This window comes from Astatotilapia calliptera, chromosome 13 (genome assembly GCF_964374335.1).
Source record: "Astatotilapia calliptera chromosome 13, fAstCal68.1, whole genome shotgun sequence".
Classification (NCBI taxonomy): Eukaryota; Metazoa; Chordata; class Actinopteri; order Cichliformes; family Cichlidae; genus Astatotilapia; species Astatotilapia calliptera.
Window position 1 is genome coordinate 20,564,004 of NC_137434.1, and position 23,552 is coordinate 20,587,555.

At 38.9% G+C, this 23,552-nt stretch overlaps 1 protein-coding gene across 2 annotated transcripts; it reads left to right on the forward strand.

Moving 5' to 3' along the window:
* The first annotated feature begins 2,838 nt into the window (after nucleotides 1–2,838).
* On the forward strand, nucleotides 2,839–11,975 carry ubac2 (UBA domain containing 2). 2 transcript variants are annotated; one of them, XM_026190757.2, is made up of 10 exons: nucleotides 2,839–3,012; nucleotides 3,402–3,526; nucleotides 4,542–4,661; nucleotides 5,423–5,529; nucleotides 5,813–5,936; nucleotides 6,029–6,076; nucleotides 8,621–8,729; nucleotides 9,479–9,621; nucleotides 10,095–10,241; nucleotides 10,321–11,975. In XM_026190757.2, the coding sequence occupies exons 1-10, from the start codon at nucleotides 2,982–2,984 to the stop codon at nucleotides 10,426–10,428; spliced, it is 1,062 nt and encodes a 353-aa protein (XP_026046542.1). In that variant the 5' UTR covers nucleotides 2,839–2,981; the 3' UTR covers nucleotides 10,429–11,975. The 2 variants fall into 2 exon arrangements, with proteins under 2 accessions (XP_026046542.1, XP_026046543.1); XM_026190758.2 differs by lacking the exon at nucleotides 2,839–3,012 and adding an exon at nucleotides 3,194–3,312.
* The last annotated feature ends 11,577 nt before the right edge of the window (nucleotides 11,976–23,552 follow it).

Sequence of the window (23,552 nt, forward strand, 5' to 3'; positions counted from 1 at the left end):
GAAAATAGTACACTTGTGGCTATTTATGGTCTTAGTATTTATGCAGGAGACAGAACCCTGCAAAATCAAACTAATCAATAGGATTTTTTTTAATTGAACTCCTGTAAAGTCTTATAAGATAAATCCAGTGTAGCTTTCAAAAAAAGTGTGTGCCTACTTACAGGTATAAGATATATTTGGCTTATAAAATGAGGTCAGAGCAGTGAAACCAAAGTGTGTGTGTGTGGTTTAAGAAGTGTTGTTTTACTGATGCAGATGTTAAAAGCATGGATATATAATATATTAAGAGGCATTACAGATCAAAAGTGCTGGCAGTTTAGAGACTTTAGCAGCAGTTGCCTTGAAGACATACTCAGGAACTCGGCTCAGGAGGAATATTAAGTTTTCTAAAATCCCAAACAATACATTTCTCATTGCTCTGAAACCATTTGTTGTGCCAAAAAGAAAAGGAATCTTTGCACTCAGCCAGGCTTTGCTCATGTAACCTTGTCTAAATGTGCAGTGTGCCATTTCCTGGACACAGGCAGATAAGCTGTGATGCAGGACGAAAACAATACCTCTGTTATAAGCAATTCTTCCTGAATACAGAATGGCTGACAAGTGAATAGCAATGATTCACATAAATGAATGTATGAATGAGTCATCAGCTTTTCAGATGACCACCTCAGAGGCTGTCTTGACTAAAAAGGTTTGTGACTTCATTCAGCAGCGCACTACTCTTTCACACTCCCTTGTATCTCTCTCTGTCTCTCTGACACACACATACACCCACACACACACACACACACACACACACATCCCTCACAATTCACCGAGTGGCATTGTCCTGCCGAGGGATGTGTAATGGAAAAGATAAATGGAGGATAAAGCTAAGGTGACAGGACCGAGCATGCATGTGTATATGTGTATTTGCATGTGCGTGCGTGTGTGTGTGTATGTGTGCCTGCATGTGTGCACTGCACAACAGACCAGCAAACCATCTGCTCATCTCCTCTTAATGAACAAAGCAAACAGCAGGAGTCAAGGCTGTCTCCAAATCTGGAGTCTCTTTATTGGTAAGCACACACAAACATATACATACACACATCTCTGTGCTGTTTAATCTGATTATCTTTGATTGAGAACAGGGGCAAAGCAACCTTTTTAGACCTCACTCCTACATCAGTGACAGAGAAGGTCTGAAACACAATTAGCAAGCTGTTACTGAGCTCTGCTTTGCAGTCACATCTGACCACAGGCAGCCAAATAGACCTAATGGGTGGGAACTAACCAATGGGAACTAACACAACTGCATCTGTTGATGATGGGGAAAGTGCAACACTATTAGACAGCTGTTCGCCATATCTTTTCAAATGCACTACGCTTTGGATCGACTGGTTCTGGAGCTATCACACCCAGGCAAGAAGCAATACATACATTTTGATGTCACTAAAACTGGCAGCAATTTGACAATAAGACAAAGCAGGGCCTCTGCAAAGGAAGTCTGGACCTTGACAAGATATGACACTGTGTGCATGACGCCAGATGACCATAAGAAAAAGTCATTAAGCTAGACTTGTGTAGTTACATCCTGCTCAAAGGCCACAGAAGAATTTACATGGGTAGCAGATGTTTATAAGCTGAAGTTATAAACATCTGCTGTGCTGCATAAATGCTTATTACATACCTAGGTGACAAGGTTAAAGATCAGACTTCAGGCCTTGATAATCCCCTTGGATTAGTTTATAAGATAACAGCAAGGGGGCACTGTGTAGAAAATACTGCCTTTCTGAGGGTCATCCAGCTGCAGCATCTGTACTGTTGAAATGCCTGATATTTCATCATGGATACAAAAACCCAGTTGTTATTGGAGTAGCTTTTAACCTGAGGATACAGACCTAATGGTTGTCGCTGGCTGATGGAGGTGACCCGGCTCTCAGAGATGGTGTGATATGGGTATTTGAGTATCAATATAGTATATGAGTGCCTTAAAATAAAATTGCTCTTTTGAGCAACATACAGCATTTTCTTATCATAGTAGATGCAAATAAAATTTAATTTAAAACTTTTTAATCTACGAAGCACTTGAAGCAACAGAAAACAGTGAGCTGTGGCATGTCTTCAGGAACTGATGGCAAAACGAATCAGAAAACGCTCACAGAAACGAATGAGTGTGAAGCTGCACTTATAAAAAGGGCATCAGCGACTGCCGTGCATGAGAAGGTTTTCCTGTTTCCAGATTGATAAAACCATGATGGTATTATTTTACTGTGCTTTTACTGAATCTGTTTTATCCCTTTCCTTGGTCTCATAGTAATTGATATATATATGTAAAGAACACAAACTCACTTAATGAAATTGTTAAATGGTTTGACAGACTGAACCCAGCATACACCAGATGGTTACACCAGTTGGTTTGATTTTACTTGATGATTTGCACCGTTTGCATAGTAGGTTTCAATTTCTTCCTACTGGTTGAAGGCTTTTGGTCTCAAAGTGCACAACATCAAATATTAAAAACAGCTTTCTTCCATCAGCTATCAGTCAGATAGACATATTGTAGCTTTCCTACACGATGCTATGTGGATTCTCTAAGCATGTGTTTATCTGTGATCTGTGTATGTATTGAAAATGCACACGTAAGGATGAATGACTCACTACAACAGACCAAACCTGCCTGTGGGTACAAATAAAGTAACCTGAAGCTGAACCTGAATCTGAAGTTCATCCATAAAAATGTCTGAGCAGCGAGACTTCTCCCGGGCTCAACACAGAACAACAGCGACCCCCACAGGACGAATTTCTTTTAACATTTGGGGCTTCTGCGAGAGAAACCTTTTAGCTGTTGTCGGGCTTCCGTAGCGGAGTCCTTTGCCCTGCCTTTCCTTCCACGGTTACAGCATGGATCCTGTCTCCAACTTTATTTCGGTGTTTTAGTGTCACTTTGGCGCTATATTTGGATCGACAGCCGTCGCCTGGACACCGTAACATACCTGGACGTTATGTTCACAACCACCGGTTCTCGTGGCCTTTGTAAGTATCGTGAATTTGCCGTTAAAACCACAGCGAGTCTCAACGTACTACTAGCTTAGCTACCTGACGTTAGCATTGCGCTGTCATTCATTTACTCTGAACGGTATCTATCAGTTAACGCTTCGGTTTGTTAATTAGAACCTTATGTTACACGTTTCCAAGTATTCAGTTTGTTCAGCTAAGGCCTCAAAGTTCAAATAAAGTGAATATTATGCTAACTTCGTAGTACTGAGGTGGCTGTGTGTCTATGTGTGCCCCGCCTCTGTATACAAATAAGCCCTTCCATCTTCACGACTCTTGGTAATATTTAAAGAATATTAGATAAATCGATGAACAAAGCGACGCTGTACATTGCTGTTAATTATACTCTGTGTGTGTGTCTTTGACAGACAAGGCTCCTCTGTCGAAAAGCCTTCTTCTGGTTCTAAATGGGCTAACTGTGATGCTCACCCTGCTGCCACAGTACCAAGACCTGTTTGTTTACCACCTCCAGGCTATCACACAGGAGCATCAGGTACGGCCCGGCATCTACAAGTGTGTTTGGGGGTGAAACATAGAGGGAACGCTAAAACCAACACCTAGTGCTATCTGATAGTTTACACCAGTGAAACAATAAGGATCCAGGACTAAAGACCCTGAACAAACACACCTTGTCTCGGAGGACAGACACCAGCTTTGTTGGTCTTTCTGAAGTTTTGCTTATAGACTGTCTGCTGAAGAAATCCATTTTGCCTGTTGAACTGCAGAATAAAGCGTGTGGAGTAAATTTCCTGTCCCAAGAATTTGCATGTATCCTGGCGATGCAGAAAATACATAAATGTTGTTTATGCTTGTCCTAATTTGTCACCATATTTGTTTTACACAGCTAATAGAACACAGGTTAAAACAGATTAAGTTTGTAGGTTATTTATCACAAAGAATAATCAGTCAACAAAGTTACTTTCTTACTTTTACTTTCTTAACTGAAAGTTAACAAAGAGATGTCCATGCTTCCTGCTTCAGGGGGTGGGACAGTGTTAAACCTGAATATACTGAGTAGCATGTAAGATCCCGAAGCAGAAAGCATGGGTTGACAAAGAAAGGTGATATACACTGTTGTCAAGCCTGCTTACACAAACCCTGGTTATGTTGCTCAGTAGTACACCATCAACCATGCAGAAGTGTGTGGTGTGACAGGAATTATCTTATCGTCATATGTAATGACCTGTTATCACGAAACTAAAATTCCCCATTTAGGTCACATGATTACATCTGAGTCTGAGCTTGGGGAGATGTTATTTGTGCTAAGAGAAGTTGCTAAATGGATTTTGAGTTTGTTTTTTGTTTTTAATAAAACCTTTGTTGGAATTTATGGTAAAATGTACTAGTATTTGGTTCAGAAATGTGAGATAGTATGCCAAATTTGGGACACATATGTATAATATGTGTAATATATACATAAAAGGCATTATTATACAGGGGTTTATTTGTTCTTCGTATGTTTTGGATGCAAGTGTCTGTGTATGACTCTTCCGTCCCTTCTGTTTTAGGTGTGGAGATTATTGTGTGCCAGGCTGGTGTGTCTCGATATCAAGGACTCATTCTGCAGCAGTTTGCTCATTTACAACTTTAGAATCTTTGAAAGGAGGTTTGGCACCAGGAAGTTTGCTGTAAGTATAAAAACTATTGATAGATAAAAACATTTAAGGAAGGAGTGTAACCAGAGATTTAGCTGAACCAGAGTGAAGAGTGGATGGTGCTGTATAAAGCGATTAAAAATTATTCCCCAAATTGGCTCAGGCAATTAGAGGATCATCAGGGGGTCCTTTTGTCCCTCTGTGGGGGGATATGCCCACTAGGTTTAAATCTGGGACTCCCCACCATTTGACCTTAGAACTGAAGAAGCTTCTCGGATGAGAGGTGAAACGTCTTCAAGCAACTTAAAGAAGTCCAGACGCTTTTCTTTGCAAGCTCCTTTGACTCTCCAAATTAGAATTATTTCATAGGTGTGATCATCAGTCAGAATCAGTATGAGTTTCATCTCAGTTTTGAATTCACCTTTTAGGGAAGAAAATGCATAACTTCCTCATTTAGGTGGCTTTGTGTTTGTGCAAATGTTTTTAGACTCATGGGCTGCATATAAAAGAGTGATTTAACATCTCTGTATGAACAGTAAAGATAAATTAGAAGTGCCTTAAACCTCTAGTCTTTGTAATGGCCACCAATAAAAAGAAGCCTGATTGTAGAAGTCTGTGGAAAAGTGAAACTCCCCAGCTGTGACTTTAGATAGAGACCAGGTTTATGGTCTCAGTCACTTTTAACTCATCTTATGTAATACAGTGTGAAGGGGTTTTTTTTTCTTCTTCTTTTTTTTTTATAGGTATGTACTGCTCTGATAATCTTATATGGTGCTCTTTTCTCCCTTTACCAGTCGTTTCTTTTTGGTACTTGGTGTCTTTCTGCATTGATGGATTTCTTGCTGGCAGAGGCTTTCCAGTTTCTGTTTTACTATGAGGTGGAAGAACTGCCTTCGGGACTGTAAGTAGACTTTATTATAATGCACGTGCAGCATCACTAAAATAAAAGTAGACTTTTTCAGTTTTATGGCCTGCGACAACAGTTTTCATGACATATTTTGTTTCATCATTCATGATGTATTAGATAATCAGTTTACAATCCACCTCCACAAAAGAGACAATGGCAGTTTTATTTACATACATGTAAACTTAACATAAAAGATCAAAATGCATAAAAATCAATATAAGTTCACAAGGGAGCCCAAACCTCAATCCTCTTGATTTTTCCCTCTCGCCTCCCACAGGCTTGCACCAGTCTTCTCTCTGTTTGTGCCTTTCTACCTGTCGATCCCCAGGATGCCAGTCACACAGGTACTGGGTCGCATCCACATCACCAACAAGTCCCTGGTCTACATAGTAGGCTTACAGGTAAATCCCTATGGACACGTGGAAGTCTGTTTCACTTTTAAGTTTGAATTCTTACTAATCTCTGTTTTATCATCCTGTTCTTTGTGATACAGCTGCTGACTTCCAGCCCTTTTATGTGGCTCCTTGCACTCAGTGGATTGGTGAGTAAATAAATTCTTCTTGTCTTTTGAATGTATATCTAGCATGTGTACCAGCATTTAAAACATAATAAGCTATTCATGACCAGGAGGGATAAATAATGGTGATCATCAAGGACTCTGTGTGCAGTATGAATCAAGGAAATCAAAATCAAAGGATATAAGCATTTCAGTATTAATCAAACAGTTGATTGATTGATTGATTGATTGATTAAAAAATATATATAGTCGTGTGAGAAAAAAAGTCTGCCTACATTCAGTTCCAAGGTTTTAATGTAAGTCTATAATTTATAAGTAGTAACAGATGCTAATCTAAGTGTGAGCACCTCTATAAAGGCAGAAGGTTTGTCAGTGGAGCATTCAGGTGTCTGTTAATACAATGCCATGGAAGAATGACATCAGCAATGATCTTAGAATAGAGAATGTTGCTGCACATCAATATGGGAAGGCAAATGCAAAACGATTTGAAGTCCATCATTCTCTAATGAAAGATTATTCACAAGTGGAAAAAATTTCATACAACAAATTCACCCAAGGTCACATGATACAATGCTCAGAAAAATGACAAAACACCCGAGAGCTAGATCTCAGGGCTTAATAACCATATTAAATGTTAAAGTTTATAACTGTACAGTTTAAAAAACTCAGAAAATATGGCTTCTTTGGAAGAGTTTGCTAACACATCTTTAAAAAAAAAAGGCACGGACTACTACAATTTAAGGTCCTGCATAGGCTCCATCTGTCTAAATTGAAGGTTTCAAGGATGTTTCCAGGGGCTGACTCAAGATGTGATCGATGTGGCCAGAATTCTGCCTCATTGTCACATATGTTTTGGACATGTCCTAATATCGCTACCTACTGGTCTAAAATATTTAAAACTCTGTCTGATATTTTTAAAAAACAACTCCCCCCAGACCCAGTAATGGCACTATTTGGTGTAGCTACAGTTAAAAACTTAAATAATAAACAAATTCGTGCTCTGAGTTTTATAACATTGCTTGCAAGACGCCTTATACTTCTAAATTGGAAAAATAAAGCCCCCCCAACTCATTCTGCTTTATTAAGAGACACAATGTATCATTTACAGTTGGAAAAATTACATTTTCATTAAGAGATAATGTTAAATAGTTCTACCTAATTTGGCAACCCTTTATAGATTACTTTAATAAGTAAAACTGGGAGGTATGGCCTCCTCCCATATCTGCTCCAAGATTATATATATGGGTCTACGCAGGTGTTGTTTTTTTTTCTTTTTTTTGGGGGGGGGGGGGGGTTTCGTTTGTTTTGGGGTTTTTTTTTTTTTTTTTTTTCCCCTCTCTCCCTCCTTTGAATATACTTATTTAGGATAATAAATGTGTGTGTATAGACATAGATATGATTGTTTATATAATGGTAGTTATATTTTATGTAAAAAGGATGGGGAGAGGAAGGAAGGGAAGGGGGAAAAGAGGGGAGGGGAAGGGAAAAGGGGAAAATAGAAAAAAAGAAAAAAAAACTATGTCAATGTAAATGAGATATATACTTTGTTGCCTGATTTGAATAAAGAAAAAAAAAGACATGTTAGCAGAGCTTGTGTTTGCAAAGTTGCATCTAAAACAAAGACTGCTGGAGCAATGTTCTGTGGACAGACAAGAGCAAAGTGGAGATGTTTGGCCATAATGCACAGTTCCACATTAAGCAAGTATCAAACACAGCATACACGTCTCATTCCAACTCTCAAATACAGTGGTAGAGGGGTGATGATTTGTTTTGTTGACCATCAAGTCTTCTGTATACCAAAGTATTCTAGAGTCAAGTGTGAAGCTATCTGTCCAACTGCTAAAACTTAGCTTAGCTAACTGTGTCAGGCAACAAGAGCGTGTTCCCAAAGTACAGCAATCACCAACAAATTGGCTGAAAAAGAAAAAAATCAAGGGGTCGCAATGGTCCAGTTAAAATCCAGACCTCAACTTAACTGAAATGCTGTGGCAGGATCTTGGAGAGAATACTCACAAACCTCGATGGACTGAAGAATCATTGTAAAGAAGAGCTTCCCAGAAATCCTCTGCAAGGAAGTGAGAGCCTGAGCTATTGAATCATGATATGGGATTTTTTTTTCAGACACTGGTTCTCCATTTTGGCTTAAGTTTTGTTAAATAAATAATGATTAGGTGTAATATGACACACGTTCTTCATCTCAGGCTGTATTATTATGATTTTCTTTATGCCTAAATCCTTGGAATAAAAAAAAGGGGAGGTGACTGTCTTTTTCACATTACAGGGTTTTAAGATTTGGAAAGCTGATTAGACCAAGCAAAGCTTTTGAAGACATGATCATAGACTTTGACATCTTATCACTAAAGCAACTGAGGAAAATAAACAAAGGATTTATTGGAGAGGCACTTTTTTTTTTTTTTTTTTTTTAACTCGAGCTTTACTTACTGCCCTATATCTGTGGAAGCACTTAATATTGTTCCTTACTTTCTACTGTGTAATTTAATCTTTATTCAGTAAAGATTGCTATTTCTGTATTATGTCCACATGTGCTTTTATAAATATGCCTTTCAGATCTCAGGTGGACTATACCACTCCAGTGTCCTACGGTTACAGAAGATCCTGTTTGTCCCCATCTGGGTGTCTCGTATTGGACAATATATTCTGGAGCCAGTCTTTTCAAGTGAGTCCATCCTTTCGTAATAACAACAAACACAAATCCTGTCTAAATCCCTTTTACAAGGACGAGAGTTGCAGAGCCTGACGTGGGGTTGTTGTCTCTTTCTGCCTGACTTAATGATAATAATAATATACATACCTTTTAGGCATTTGACTAGTGCTGTGACACAGAGTGACTTAAAATGATAAATGTACCGCTGTCACTGTTGGCTAATCTTTTTAACTGCTGGTTAAAAAGATTTTTACCTCTCAGCTATAAAAGGCTGATGGGATATTGTCGTCAGCTCACCAATCTATGAACTCATAGATTAAGTTTTATTAAATAATGTGTGAACAGATGGAGTTAAACCAAAAATGAGCTTTTTATGTTAATGTGCAGATTACTTTTACCTCTTAAAACATTTCCTCGATAGATTACTTACCTTTTTAATGTTCTGTTTTAAGTAGCTCTTCCTCTCTAATCCCTAATGTCCCGCTCACTGATTTTTAAGCCTTTTAGAGTGCTTATCAGCCTCAAAATAGTCAGTGCTTAACAATGTCAAATTCCCTAACTGAACTATTGTTCCCTGACTGAAGTGAAACATGATAATAGTAATCTAGTTTGTTCACCACTATATAGGATATGAGGTCCTGAAACCTCTTAGAAAAACTGAATTTGTGCTAAATGATCCTTCATAGCACTTATCCACTCGTGTACAGATATGTTATGATATTTTTAAGACGAATCTGTTGTTTATATCTGTGTTTGTCAAGGCTCCCAACCTACCAGCGAGACACCTCTGGGGATGGGTGCCACTCTTGACGTTCAGAGGCAGCAGAGGATGGAGCTGCTCGACCAACAGCTGCTACTGGCCGAGTATAACGAGGCCAGGACGAATGCCAGACAACAGCCACAGGTAGATGCACACAAAGACTTAAAACTGAACCTATGCATAGACCACCCAGTTTCTCAGATATTGATTTTGCTTCTAAGGCCACATGACAGTATGCGATACAGCAATGAAAGAAAGAGGGAAGCATGCTTACAGTTACGGTTGTAGTCAGACATTTAACCATGATCATTTAGGTAGGTAGTTGCACAAATTTGAAGTTATTAAAGTTCCTGTGTAGCGTCTGTAGGGTCCAGATATCAACTCATGCTACCAGTAGTGACACTGAACTTAGCCAAATGCAGAGCTAGTGAAAAAGAGTCAGAAAACATGAGAAGAGGAACATTTTTTAAGTCATTAAGGATGTATGCTATACAATCACTGAGCTATCAGAGTATCTGACAGATATCTGATATTGGTATTCAATTGGTTCTTGTCTAGATGGAAGTGATTAGTATTACAAAGTATTAGATACTGCTTTTGTCTGTGTATTTGTGCAGAGCGGGTTGCTACAGTGGACAAGGTTATTCCCTTCACTGAGACACAGAGGACAGAACCGCGTCCCGGTGCAGCCCCGTCCTCAGCCTCAAGCCCACCAATCCACACAGCCACCTTTTCTGGACAACTCCCCTGTAGCAGAAGAACAGGTAGACGTTTACTTCAGTGTTCCTGTATGTGTGTGTTTCTGTGCTTAAGTTTGAGCTGGTTTTATCTTGTGTCCTACAGGTTGCACGTTTAGTGGAAATGGGCTTTTCCAGGATCGATGCCCTCGAGGCGCTCAGAGCTTCAAATAATGACATTAATATGGCAACAAACTTCCTCTTGCAACACTGAGGGAAGCAGCTCAGTGAGGGGAAAGAGGTGACAGAAAGAGAAAGCAGGAACCAAAGCAGACGAGCGAAAAGCTAAGCAGAAAGCAAATAATTCAGAGTCGAAGAGAATAAATAAAGGAAAGGAGACGACAAAGAAAATTTGTACAGATTATATGAAGGCAGTGTCACTGCTCCCCTGAAGCAGTGTTAGGCTGCCCCAACAGGAGCTGAGCCTGATAGCAGGCTGATGAATGAAGTGTGAAGCACAGAGTGGATGTCATTTGCGTCATCGCTTTCTGATGGCTGTTGTAGTGTGAAACAGACGTCATTGCTCAAGGAAGGTGAGTCAGGCCTCTAACTTAACAAGATGCCTGAAAAAAAACTAAACAAAACACAAAAATCAAACAAGTCAAGAGCTTTTCTAAGAGTACATCTTAAAAATAACATTCTCCAGTCCATTGGTGGAAATAAAAGGTAGACTACTTCTTTCAAACAGAGTTGACAAATCAGCTGCCATCTCACAGGCCAACATATACAGTAGCTATGTAAAATACAGTTTGTATCCCAATGTTTTGTCCGGTGTATCCAGAGTTCTAGATGTTGATAATTGGTTAGAAGTGAAAAGGGAAAAAAGTGCAAGATTTTTGTGCACTAAATGATCAGCTATGCTGCTGTCATTTTATTTTATTTTCATGCTGGCAAAATTAAAATAAATTAGTGGGGACTCTGGAGAAAAAACTACATGAACAATATAACCTACTAAACAATGATTTAACTACACAGGTTTTACTTTTTTACTTTGGCAGTGTTTCATGGAAGTAACAGATTGCAACCCTTTCCTGCTTGAGATGTTTTAACAAAGCAGTTAGCCTGACTGAGAGATACTTAAAGAGCCAAACTCTTGTGGGGTTGGCTGGTTTCGCCCATTTTAACTCTACAAGTACTGTACAGTGTTGTGGACAGACGGGCTGTTTGCTGGCTACATGGGCTATCTCAGGGTCCCTGAGGAGACTTTTCTGTTAATGACATAATCTCAATCACATGCGAGTGCACCTACACAGACACACAGAAGGCCTTCAAGGAGGTCATGTTTCATGCCCTTGACCATTTTTGTTTCTTTATTTCATGCTCTTGTATGCACAAACACATTGAAGGGTTATTTATTGTGTCTTAACTGAGTCTTCTTTTTTTTTTCTCGCTGCCAGCACATCTGTCTAATTCAAACTAAGTCTTAGAAGTCGGTTCATATTTATTATGCAATATCATGGCGAGAGGTCTAAGGCGACTATGTGTTGCATAGTCACTAATTTTGTGTATATAAATATACATGCAAGAGAAGTAATACTGCATCAGCAGTATATCGATTTCAAAGATGGATGCTAGTTTTATATTTTGTGCATAATAATATTGATAATATATGACCACTGAGAAGAGTCATTTGTGTTTGTATTTTTGGAGAGTGATTTAAAAATATATGGATGTGATGACAGAATTGTTGCATGGTCAACTTTTTGATGGACTGTAATGAATCATGTTTGGTCTGTCAAATAAATCAACTTGATGATGGAATTATGTGTTATGGTGATGAGTATTTACCTTTAAAAAATAAAAATAAAACAAGCCTGTGTTTAAAACGAGTCATAAGTTGACGAAACATTAATCCTAAAATGACATTTAAGTGTTTAGTTTGGTTTGTTGGAGTCATTAAACCATTTTTAACCCATATAACCCACATTATAACAATTTAATCTATGTAACAATTGTCGCACCATTCTCTGTAATCCCTAGACATGATTGTGTGGAATGATCCCAGTGGCTCAGTTGTTTCTAAAATAGAGTGAAATTGAAACTGAAACTGTATGCCACATTCATCAGGCTTTTCTGAACATGTCTATGTCCCTAAAAGGCCGATTACATATTTCCATCAATGAGTAGCTGAACAGGTGGACAAAGTGGCCAGAAAGCATACATTATGCATTTATTGTGGGCTTAACAGTGGATTGCTATTAGGTAATAATGCTACTTTTTAACACATGATGGCAGCCTTTTGCCAAGATGATACATGGGCTCAGTTATCTGCTAAAAAAAAACAAAACCTCGTATTTATTTTCACTGTTTTGAGTTTGTAATTTCACTTCCTCTTGAGGTATCAGTTTATTTTTTTTAGTAGCACAAAAAGCAAAAGGAACAAAAGAGAATTAAGGGAGGCATGCATGAGTGGTTTGCAAAATATAAGCCATTATACATTACAAGCTAAAGCAGAAATAATGTGATTTATAAAGATCAAAATTCAGGGTTAAGATTTCTATCCTTTTGTGCATATTAGAGCAACTGTGCTGTAACTGTACATAGCTTTTATTTTTTTTTAATGAAGATCAATATATATCACTTAGCTAGATGCTCAATAGGAAACCCCCAAAGTGACTGCAGCAGATATTACTTAAAATCATTCAACTGCAATCTAACAATACGCGATTCAAAAACGTTTATTCTTTTTTAAAGGTGGTCATAATTGCTGTTATTGATTTTTTTTAATGTACCTCCCCATGATAAGCTTCATTTGATCACTAGATGGAGACATCGAGTCAGACCCGTGGTGTTGTTATTGCCAGTTAGTTCTCTGCCACACCCACCCGCTCCCATTAAGTAGACAGCTCCAGCAGACAGGCTCGCTCCAGGGTGACTGAATATCAATGCAGAGAAAATATGCACGTCTTCACACCAAAGAGTTTTAAAATCACACAGTTCATCAACTAATAACTAAAATAAATAAATAAAAATAAAGGACAGATTATACTTTGGGCCACCTAAATTTCTCACCACACGTTTATTGGACTTGAAATCCCATCAGAAATATTGTAGAGATGCCATTTAAAAAAACCACAAAACAAAACAAAAAACCCGAAAGACCTCCTGAGCTCACAGTGACACAGTTTTATTCAGCCTCAGCTGATATATAAACCAGTCAAGCGGTGCGACTTTTAATGGCTCCTGAATTGAAAAGCTGCTTAAACCTCAGTGATTGAGATCTCTTTGTGCTACTGAGGTTTAATTAAAGACAATGATTAATAAGAAACAAAACTTCATGGACAACCAGCCTCATTATGGAGATCCTTTTGTGAAATGCCCATTTAATGCACAACATTAATCACACATTGTTTATAATCTGGAGTTTTGGGAGATTTTTTTTTTTTTTTGCTTTGATCTCATATGTTTATATTAAAAACCCCGCTTTTAGCCAGGAAGATCAGCAGCAATAGTAACAGAAAGATGACGTAGATCATAGCTACATTCAGGGGGTTTCTCCTTGTCTGGCAGGAAAACCACTACCATTTATAGTACAGCTGACTGTGACCTTGAAGCATCAGCAGTTGTGGGGATATTTGTCATTTCAGTTAAGCTGCCTGTGACTCTGTTAAACAATGCCTACTCTATTGTACATCATGATATACTTTAACTTTATGATAGGCTGTAATAGGAGCAGAGTCAGCTGTGTCCTTGTGTTACTGCAACTGCAGCTGCAAGTTTTAGTTGGTTATTGGTGCAGATTAGCTTTTCAGGTAAATTGCAATAAGCATTGGGATACAGACATAGAGTTAAATGCATAAATTAAATGCATTGATTGCCTTGTTAGAGTTGAATGAGAACATTGATACCACTCTTTACTCTGTTGGTTTAGTAGCTAAAACAAAGAAAGACTGAAAGTGCTGCCACCTCCACTGAGTAAATAAAAACAATGATGTTTGAAGATGACATTGTGACTTAAAATGAGAGTATGGAGCAGGTGGAAGAGACCCTGGAAATGTGGAGGTATGCTCTGGAGAGAAAAGGAATGAAAGTCTGTTGAAGCAAAACAGAATACAGTTTTATGTGTGAATGAGAGGGAGAAAGGTGTATCATTGAAACTGCAAGGGGTAGAGGTAGTGAAGTTAGATGAGTTTAAATACCGGGGGCAAACCATTTAAAGCAATGGACAGTGTTAGAGAGAGGTGAAAGGCAGGGTGGAGTGGGTGGAGATGAGTGCCAGGGGTGATTTGTGACAGAAGGATGGCAGCAAGAATTAAAGCAAAGGTTCACAAGATGGTAGTGAGACCTGCTAGGATGTATGATTTGGAGACTATGGCATTAACAAAGAAACAGGAGGCCATGCTGGAGGTGGCAGAGTTGATTTTCAGTGTGATCAACCAGAATGGACGGGATTAGAAATAAGTATAGAGGGATGGCCAGGTTAAGTTGTTCAAAAATGAAGTTAGTAAGATTGTTTGTTTTGCAGAGGAAGGATAGTAGATATACTGGGGAAAGGATTTTGACTATGGAGCTGCCAGACAGGAAGAGGAAGACCACAGACAATATTCATGGGTGTAGTGAACAGTATTGGTCAAGTTACTTGAAAAAAGTAATCAGTAACTAATTACTGATTACTTCCCCCAAAAAGTAATCCCATTACTTTACTGATTACTTATTTTCAAAAGTAATTAATTACTTAGTTACTTAGTTACTTTTTAAAAACACGATTTACAACCTGAAGAGGTGATAAAGCGATAGAGCTTTCAGCCCAATTCTACTTTTTCTGCATAATCCATCATACAAAATGTAATCAAATGGAAAAGTCTCTTTTTAAAACTTGTTTTATCAGTTTTAATCTTTTAACTTTATGCATCAAGCAAAAATTTAATTATATGCAACATTCTCTGACTTGAATAAATTAGTTTAACATTTAACCCTATTTTCTACACATTCCAGCACATAAAATAAAATATTTTTTGTGTTTATACTCACTCTTTCAAATAGATGCAAGTAAAACACAGCAGAAAATAAATAAAGTCAAAGACTAAGCGGTCCTTTTGCTCTATTTTCACCTGTAAAGCAGGACTGCGGTAGGCGGAGGTTTACCTTGGTGCAGGTGTGCCGCGGTCAGTTGCGCATTACGTCGTTGCGCACTCGGTGCTTGCTTAGAAGTTTAGGGGTTTTTTTTCGCTGTAAAAAGAAGTTTTCTTCCCACGCACAGCGGACACTAATGTTTTTGTCACTTTTTATGGAATCAAACTCAAAGTAAGGTCAGTACTTCCACGCTTTAAACGCTGCACGCTCATACTCTCTCCCACAATCGATATGGGATCCATTGTTGATCTGCACACAGCTGTTGTCACTAACGGCGCACTCGCTTACGTCACTGTCGTGAGACGTTCTCGCAAAAAAATCATGGTTTTAGTAACGCAGTGTTCCTACGGGAAGTAACGGTAATCTAATTACCGTTTTTGCAATAGTAATCCCTTACTTTACTCGTTACTTGGAAAAAGTAATCAGATTACAGTAACGTGTTACAAGTAACGCGTTACTGCCCATCTCTGGTAGTGAATGAGGAGAGAGAGGAGGACACTAGGGATGGGGTGAGATGGAGGCAGCAGATCTGGTGTGGTGACTCCTAAAGGGAGTCATTGAAAGAAGAGTGATCCAATTTGTGTCACTACATAGCTTTGGAAACTGTAAAAAGCAAAGATAGAGGGTCTATTTTTTCTACATTTTTACATCAGAAAGCATTATGTGGTTACAAGAGATATAAATGGTTGTTCGAACTGATAATATTAATTCAATTCAATTTAGGGTCTTCATGACAAAGACATTACCAAAGCCTGCCATACCACACTGAAGCAGGTTGCTTCGGCAAAGCTGTGCTGATGTGTTTCTTTGATTTAGGACAGCAGCATAGTTCTGTAATGACAGACAGATTTAATGTGTAAAACTGAAACTGAGACATACTTTACTATTTCTTTTTCCTCAAGACACCTCAGGCATTTTGTCACGTTGTCTAAATTAATTCAGAATACACTTGTTCTCATTCACACTTGAACAATGAACAATTCAGAGCTACTTAATAATCCAGCAGTTTCACAGGTCAGCCCCACTGGAGATCAGGTTATGTTATATGTGATCCATGACCTAAAATGGGTTTGACAGTAATGTAAAAGTAATGCCTAGTTTTAGACCTAATAAATCCTATTTTTGTTAAAAAATAAAAACAACAACAAACAAACAGTGACCAGGCTTCTGCAGGAAAATAGCTAACGTCACCTTGTAGAAGTGAAAAATTAATATAAAACACACACACACACACACACACACACACACACACACACACACACACACACACACACACACACACACACACACACACACACAAAATAAAGCTGTGTAGGAGAGCAACCTGACCCATTTTTTTAATTACTGGATTCATCCAGTTCAAATTAATTTATTTATGGGGAGAAAGGGCATTGTTTACCCACTAACGTAATGTGTTAGCGTTTATGTTTCGGCGTGACTGAATTGGTTGCTGATGGCCCGCGTGTATCACTTCAAACACCCAGAGGCCATCACCAGCTCTACCGATGTCTCCGTTCTGTTGCCATGGTGAGTGCATGCCGTTTTGTGTGGTTGCCATGGGGACCCCGTATTACAGCCCGCTGCCTGCTCTCTTCATGTTTCTGCACGATCATTTGTATGCCTCCTGTAGGCTAATGCTTTAACAGACATGCACAGGGAAGTGCCCTGAGGGAGCGCCTTCTGCAGAAACACGCCCAGGTATCCCTGACGTTGTTTAAGATGAAGCTAAAAAAAAAGGGAGGTTGGGGGGATGGAAGTGTCTCACTGTGACTTTGCATGTCTCATAACTAAAATATGAAATATCAGCTGTATGAGTGTAATGTTATACAGAACAATGCTGTCTCTTTTTCTTTCCCACTTGCCAGTCCATCATTATGGAAGGCAAGAATGCCAAATGTCTCCCACTAATATGGTAATAATATTCAAGCTTATGCGCTTTGAGATAATGACATCATTTATTTGCTTGTTTCCCTCTAACAAAAAACACTGACCATGTCTTGTGCACTTGCTGCTTGATGTGTCTTTGCAGCAGTACTGCACGTACTCGTGTATGTCTGCCTGCATGTACGCACTTGAGTGCTCCGCGCACCACATGTGAGATTGTTCTCATCTCATTCCTAGGGCAGAGAGTGAGCGGCAAAGGCCACTGATGTTCTGCTCTAGTCTTTTTTTTTTTTTTTGGAAACTTCATAGTTAATGGGGCACAACTGTGTACCTGCCTGCAGGCTATTCAGAGGTTTGGCATTTCACTTTCATTGTGTGCTTGGTCCTGTGTGCCACTTATGGTCTGTTTAGTCTGTGCTTGTTTTGGTTACGTCAAAAGAAAAGCAATCTTCTTTAATCATTAGGGCTCGGCTAGGTTCACATTGGAATCTGTGGTTTTGTTCGACCTGTTTTTCATCTTCTAGCCATGATGACAGCTTGTTGTTGTGCAACTTTTTCCCCCCCTTTTTTCTTTTGCTTTGGTTTGTTGACATCGCTCAGTACAGCTGCACCTGGACCTGACCAAGCCCAATTATAAGAAACCCCACAAAATCCAGTAATTTGCAACCATGGGATACAAAAAACCAGTAAAAAACACCATTTACACCATTTACTCTGTCTTCAGTCACATGTGACTAGCAGCTTTCACTGAATCGAGCTTATTCTTATTCATGTCTACAAGTTTCGTCCTTCCTCTGGGGCAGATGAACAGCATTTGTGTTTTGCTGAAGGCATGATCATCTCCCCTTTTTATAGTGTGACAGGGAGGAGATTAATTTGAGGTGACACCTAGATAAACATGTGCAGGAAAATTCATATTACAACCATGCGTGTTTTTAAACTGGTGGAGAAAAATACATGCAGGCACAGGGAGAACATGCAAACCTTGATTACACCACCATTTGGTTAAGTGGTGATTGTATATTGGCCATAGCTGTGAATATAAGTGGTTGTCTGTCTTTATGTTGGCCCTATGATAGACTGGCAGCCTATGCAAGGTGTAAACCATCTCTCATCCAGTGATTGCTGGGATTCACTCCCCATTACAATAAATTGGATGAGTGGCTACGAGAATAAATGGATGCATCAGAATTAGCTTTTAGGTTTTTTTCCCCCCACCACCTGAAAATGCAACTGTCCTACACAGTGTCGTCTAAAAATTCGGAGCTTTTTCTGTTATTTCTTTTCACTATATTTTACCTAGAGCTGGGCGATAGAACGATAACGATATGTATCGCGATATAACTTTTACTCGATAGAGAAATTAAGCTATCGCGATAGACCTCGCTGCTCTTGTCCTCAAAAAAAAAAAAAAAAAGGTCAGCCAATCCAAATTAAGTAGCGCAGAGCCGAACCAATCACAGCCGCAGCGTCACGTCGCGTGACTTGTTACCGTATAGAACAAGTGCCAAGCCGCACGTGTGTTTGTTTGGGAAGCAGCCAGCGGGTAATGGAGCCAGCGCGTAATGGAGGAAATGAGTGTGCCGACTAGAAAAATCAACCGAGCGTGACCGAAGAGAAAACAGATGATGGTTCCAATGCCGGAGAGATTGTTGAACGGAAGAGCCAAAGAAGTTCCGTAGTGTGAAGGTATTTCGGCTATTTCAAGTCTGACAAAAACAGAGTAGCGTGCACTGCAAATTGTGCCGAAAGCAAGTCTGGAAATACAATAAACTGGTGCATGCGTCACACTGTGCGCCACGTTATTGTTTCGGTGAAATGAATTTCTACAATACTGTTACTGTTAATTCTACTCTCTGCAGTGTTTAAATGCTTACATATACACACAGTTACTGTCCCTCCACACACACGACTCGGTTCTGCTTCTATGCCCCAGCTTTGTTTCCTTTTTCCCACCGAGGCTTCTAGACTTCTGATTGGCCAGCATTTCGGCACGGTTAGGAATCTAGCGCCACCTGCTGCTTTGGCATGTTCATAGCAGCGTTTTCCTTCATTTCTGCCTTTATGTGTGGACGGGATTATTTTTTAAAACGAAAACGGAAAATCTCCGTTTTCAAAAATACCCGTGTACGTAGCCTCAGTCTCTGACTGGAAGCGCTAATTCGTCATTCGGCTTTTGTCAGACTAAAGTAACTGTTAAAACTGTTTGAAAAGCTAAGCTATACAACAAGGAGAGATTGAGAATTTCCTTTTAGTTCTCAGTTTATTTGATATTGACAAAAGTTAGTCAGTTTTGTCTGTTCTTCTGTAAAACAAACTAAGATTTATTTTTAGAATTAATATTTTGTTTCTAAGTGGAATTGACAATTTAGTCTGTTTCGTTTGTTCTATTTTGAAACTTAAACGCTTTAGCGGCTGCCTTTTGTGTAGTTTGCAATATTTGCCTTTATTTATCTGAAAAAGTCTCATGTTCCTTAAGTACATCTACCCTGTTGAACTTATTATGGGGAATAAATATTTAAATAAAAACAAGCTGCTGATTATTTCACATTTTACTTGTGAGCAACGGCACATTTAAATCTTACAAATATAGTTATTTGGCTTATATCGTGATAGATATCGTTATCGCCTGAAATGAAAAAAACATATCGTGATATGAAAAAATCTCATATCGCCCAGCTCTAATTTTACCCACAATGAATTTCTAATACACCACAGACACGCTCAATAAATCTAACATTTGCTGGATGTTGACCAGCATGGAAACACTGTGTGGTACTCTCTTGCTAATTTATAAACTATACCTTGCTCTTTCAGTGCCCCTGCACAGCACTGAATACACTCCCAGGAATCTCTTGGTGTCCTCTGACCTTTAGTTAGGTTCACTTCCTCTGTAATTGTACACACACAAGGTATGGCATGAAGGCATGCTTCCTGCGTGAGTGCATTTATTTTTATGCATCTGTGCATGAGTGCATGCTTGTGTGTACGTGTGCGTGTGTGTCTATAAATATGATGAACACAAAGTTCCCATTCATGCTTGTAGTTAAGGTGAAGGTGTTAAGCTGATGAAAGCTTTCTTTTCCGCTGCTTCTCTCAGTAAACTCATACACAAACACAGCAGATCCATTACATCCGGTCTAAAACCAACTTCACTAAACAGTTCCAACATTGTCCTGACTGTGGAAACGTTCAGCTGTCAGTTCATTTATCATGGAAGCTTAGAGCTGATCCTGGTTTCTTTCTGCACAACTAATAAACAGCAGGAAGATGTTCTCTTGACTGAACAGCAATCAGTGAGGCCATCTCAGCAAACCTCTCTCCTTCTACTCTCTCATGTGTTTTCTGCCTACTCATTACTTAAACCTACCTGTGTTTGTGCTCCATCAGTCTTTCTAAGTAGTGCTAATTGGAAATTCATGCTGCCACCATCATGCTTAAGTCAGTGCAGCCTGCAGCAGCTCTACCTTCAGGGCATAAAAATATTGTTGACCTATGTTACAGGAAATCAGATGATAGAAGTAAAATTTTCAAGCAAAACATGGAAGAGGGTCTGAAATCTCTTGATCAAACTAATTTTAGTCATGTAATTCACATGAAACCTTATACATCACATTTCAGGATAAAGTGCAGGTGATAACGAAAGTACGCCCTCAGGTCCTTACAAGATCTTAAAATTAGGTCATTCCAACCACAGATGGACAGCAACACATGGCATAGCAGTGTGTGGAAAACTGAGTACATCCTCAATGCTTTCACAGTAATTACAAGGGTAAGTAGCAGCCAGGTGCTGCTAATCAAATCCACTTGATTAGGTGATCATCACAAATGTAAGCACCTCTATAAAGGTACAAGTTTTGGCAGTTTGCTGGCCTGGACCATTCAGGTGTGTGTTGATACTGTATCAAGAAGGAAAGACATTAGCAGTAATCTTACAGAAGACATTTTTGCTGCCCATCAGTGTGCGAGTTTGCAAACAATTTAAAGTCAGTCATTCTAGGATGGCAAAGATTACATAGAGGTGGAACATTCAAGACATTTACCAATCTTTTCAGGAGTGGATGTCCCAGAAAAGGTCAGATCAGGTAATGCTCATAGAAACTGAAACTACCACAGAAACAACTGAAAGAGAATCTGGGTTTTGCATTGTCATAGTCAGTCCAGACCTCAATCAGTGCTATGGTGGGACCTTAAGAGAGCTGTGCATGAATGCCCATAAACCTCAGTGAACCGAAGCAACTGTATTTTGGCCTAGTTTTTTGTTTAATAATGTAATATGTGGTTTTAGAGCCTGATGAGGACCAGATAATATTTTTATTAAGTGTAGGAAGTAGAGATGGCACGATACCACTTTTTTATGTCCGATACCGATACCGATATCATAAATTTGGATATCTGCCGATACCGATATGAATCCGATATAGTGTTTTTTAATCAACAAAACTGTTTTTTAAATATCTTGCTGCATTTTGTATAAGTTCATACTCAAGTTTAAAACAACAACTACACTAAAGCTATTCTGTTATACCTGTATGCAAAAAAAAATATTTCATAGTTCAGCAATACTGATCAATCTAATAAACTTAAACCTACACCATCCTCCCTATTCTGGTATTTTAAAGAGTACTTAGCATAAATATTAAGCAACCTAACTAATAGGGTTCCAACTCCCAGCAACAACAAAAATAAAAAAATAAAAAATAGGGAACCACCCCTCACGCTCCACCTCATGATGCTTAATCGACGTAATCAACCTTAATTTGATGCAGTGTGAAAAAAAATGCACAGAAATCAATTATTTTTCAAGAAATATTAAATAGATTCAACATCTTTCTTCAACAAAATTGCAGACTGCACAGATGGTACCTTCCCAAAGGGAAAAAGTACTATAGCTTACTAGGGTATATATATTAGACTTAATAGTTACTATATACAGTAATTGACTTCTATTCATTTTACATCAAATTAAAACTTTGGGTGTCAGATAATTATTTATTAAAAGCTCGACATTTTAAATGAGAATAAGAAAGAAAAGTATGTCTTTGTGCCCCCTTTTCCCTGTTAATGCCCTATCGGCCCCCCTGGCTAAACTTTGCTAGATCCGCCCCTGCACAGTTACCAGCGTCAGCTACGTAGAAAAAGATCCTGGAGTAGAAAGTAATATTAAATACATTCTAACAATAGCTGATCAAGCTTAAACGTGCTGCTGTTGTTCAGCCGCTGGTTTACTCTTTCTGGTGCAAAGTGGGCCAAAAACAAACTAGAGAGACGGACTCGCGACAGAAAAGCCGATCAGCTGATCGTTAAGCAGTTTCATGATTGAAGTAGCAGCAGGAGAGGCAGTCGCTCCATATATCGCTTGTTAAGCTTAACGCAGGAATGCTTTACATTCAGAGATGGACTTACACACTTGCTTTACTTCTCTCGGGATAACTTTGTCGGAGATGAAATGCCGGGTTGCTAGCGAAGCTCCAAATGCTATCCAGACCACCGACAGGTCCCGCATGCCACAGCCGCTCTATCACGTGATGCATACTGCTCTGACGTGCTAACGTTCTGAGGTGAGTTACGGCGTGTTGCACGTTTTGTGAGGTGCTTTCGTGATATTTAATGGATCGGATTACATTTTTTATTTTTCTCCGATATCCGATCCAGTAATTTAGGTCAGTATCAGACCGATACCGATACGTAATATCGGATCGGTCCATCTCTAGTAGGAAGCTTAAAATTGAGAGACGGCGTACTCTATTTTTCACACGACTGTTTGCTGAGCGTCTTGATGCTCTTGTCACAATGAACAAGCACAGTGTGTGCAAAGACTGGACTGTGCTGAAGGTGTAAACTCAGACCCTCCAGGTGGTGCTGGAAAAATGTGAAACTTATGAAATAGATTGACAAGTACATCACAAAACAAAACAAAAAACATGAAATACACAAATATTCACATAGATGTGTAGCTGAAGTGCAATGAGTTTCATTACTAACTTCAGTTTTCGCTCCTTCAGCAACATATGCAGGGTATTTTGCATATGCATATGCAGTTTGACCAACCCACAGGATGACAATGCAGTTGCTGGAGCCATGCCACTAGCATAACTGAAAAACAAAGTACAGTATAGACTAAATTTTCTTTAATGGGATGCCCATAGTTGTCCCACTTCTTATTACCATTGCAAATTTTAAAATCCAGTCACTGCTTTTATGAGATCTGATCTTTTTGGGCGAGTGAAATAAAGGGATTATTATTTTTAATGTAAAACTGAAATAAACCAAAATGTAAATAGTAATAATATTGTCAAGTCATGGCTGAATGAAACGTAGCTTTAAAATTTTTTAATATTTAATACACTACAAGCATGAAATCTCAAAATTAGACATTTT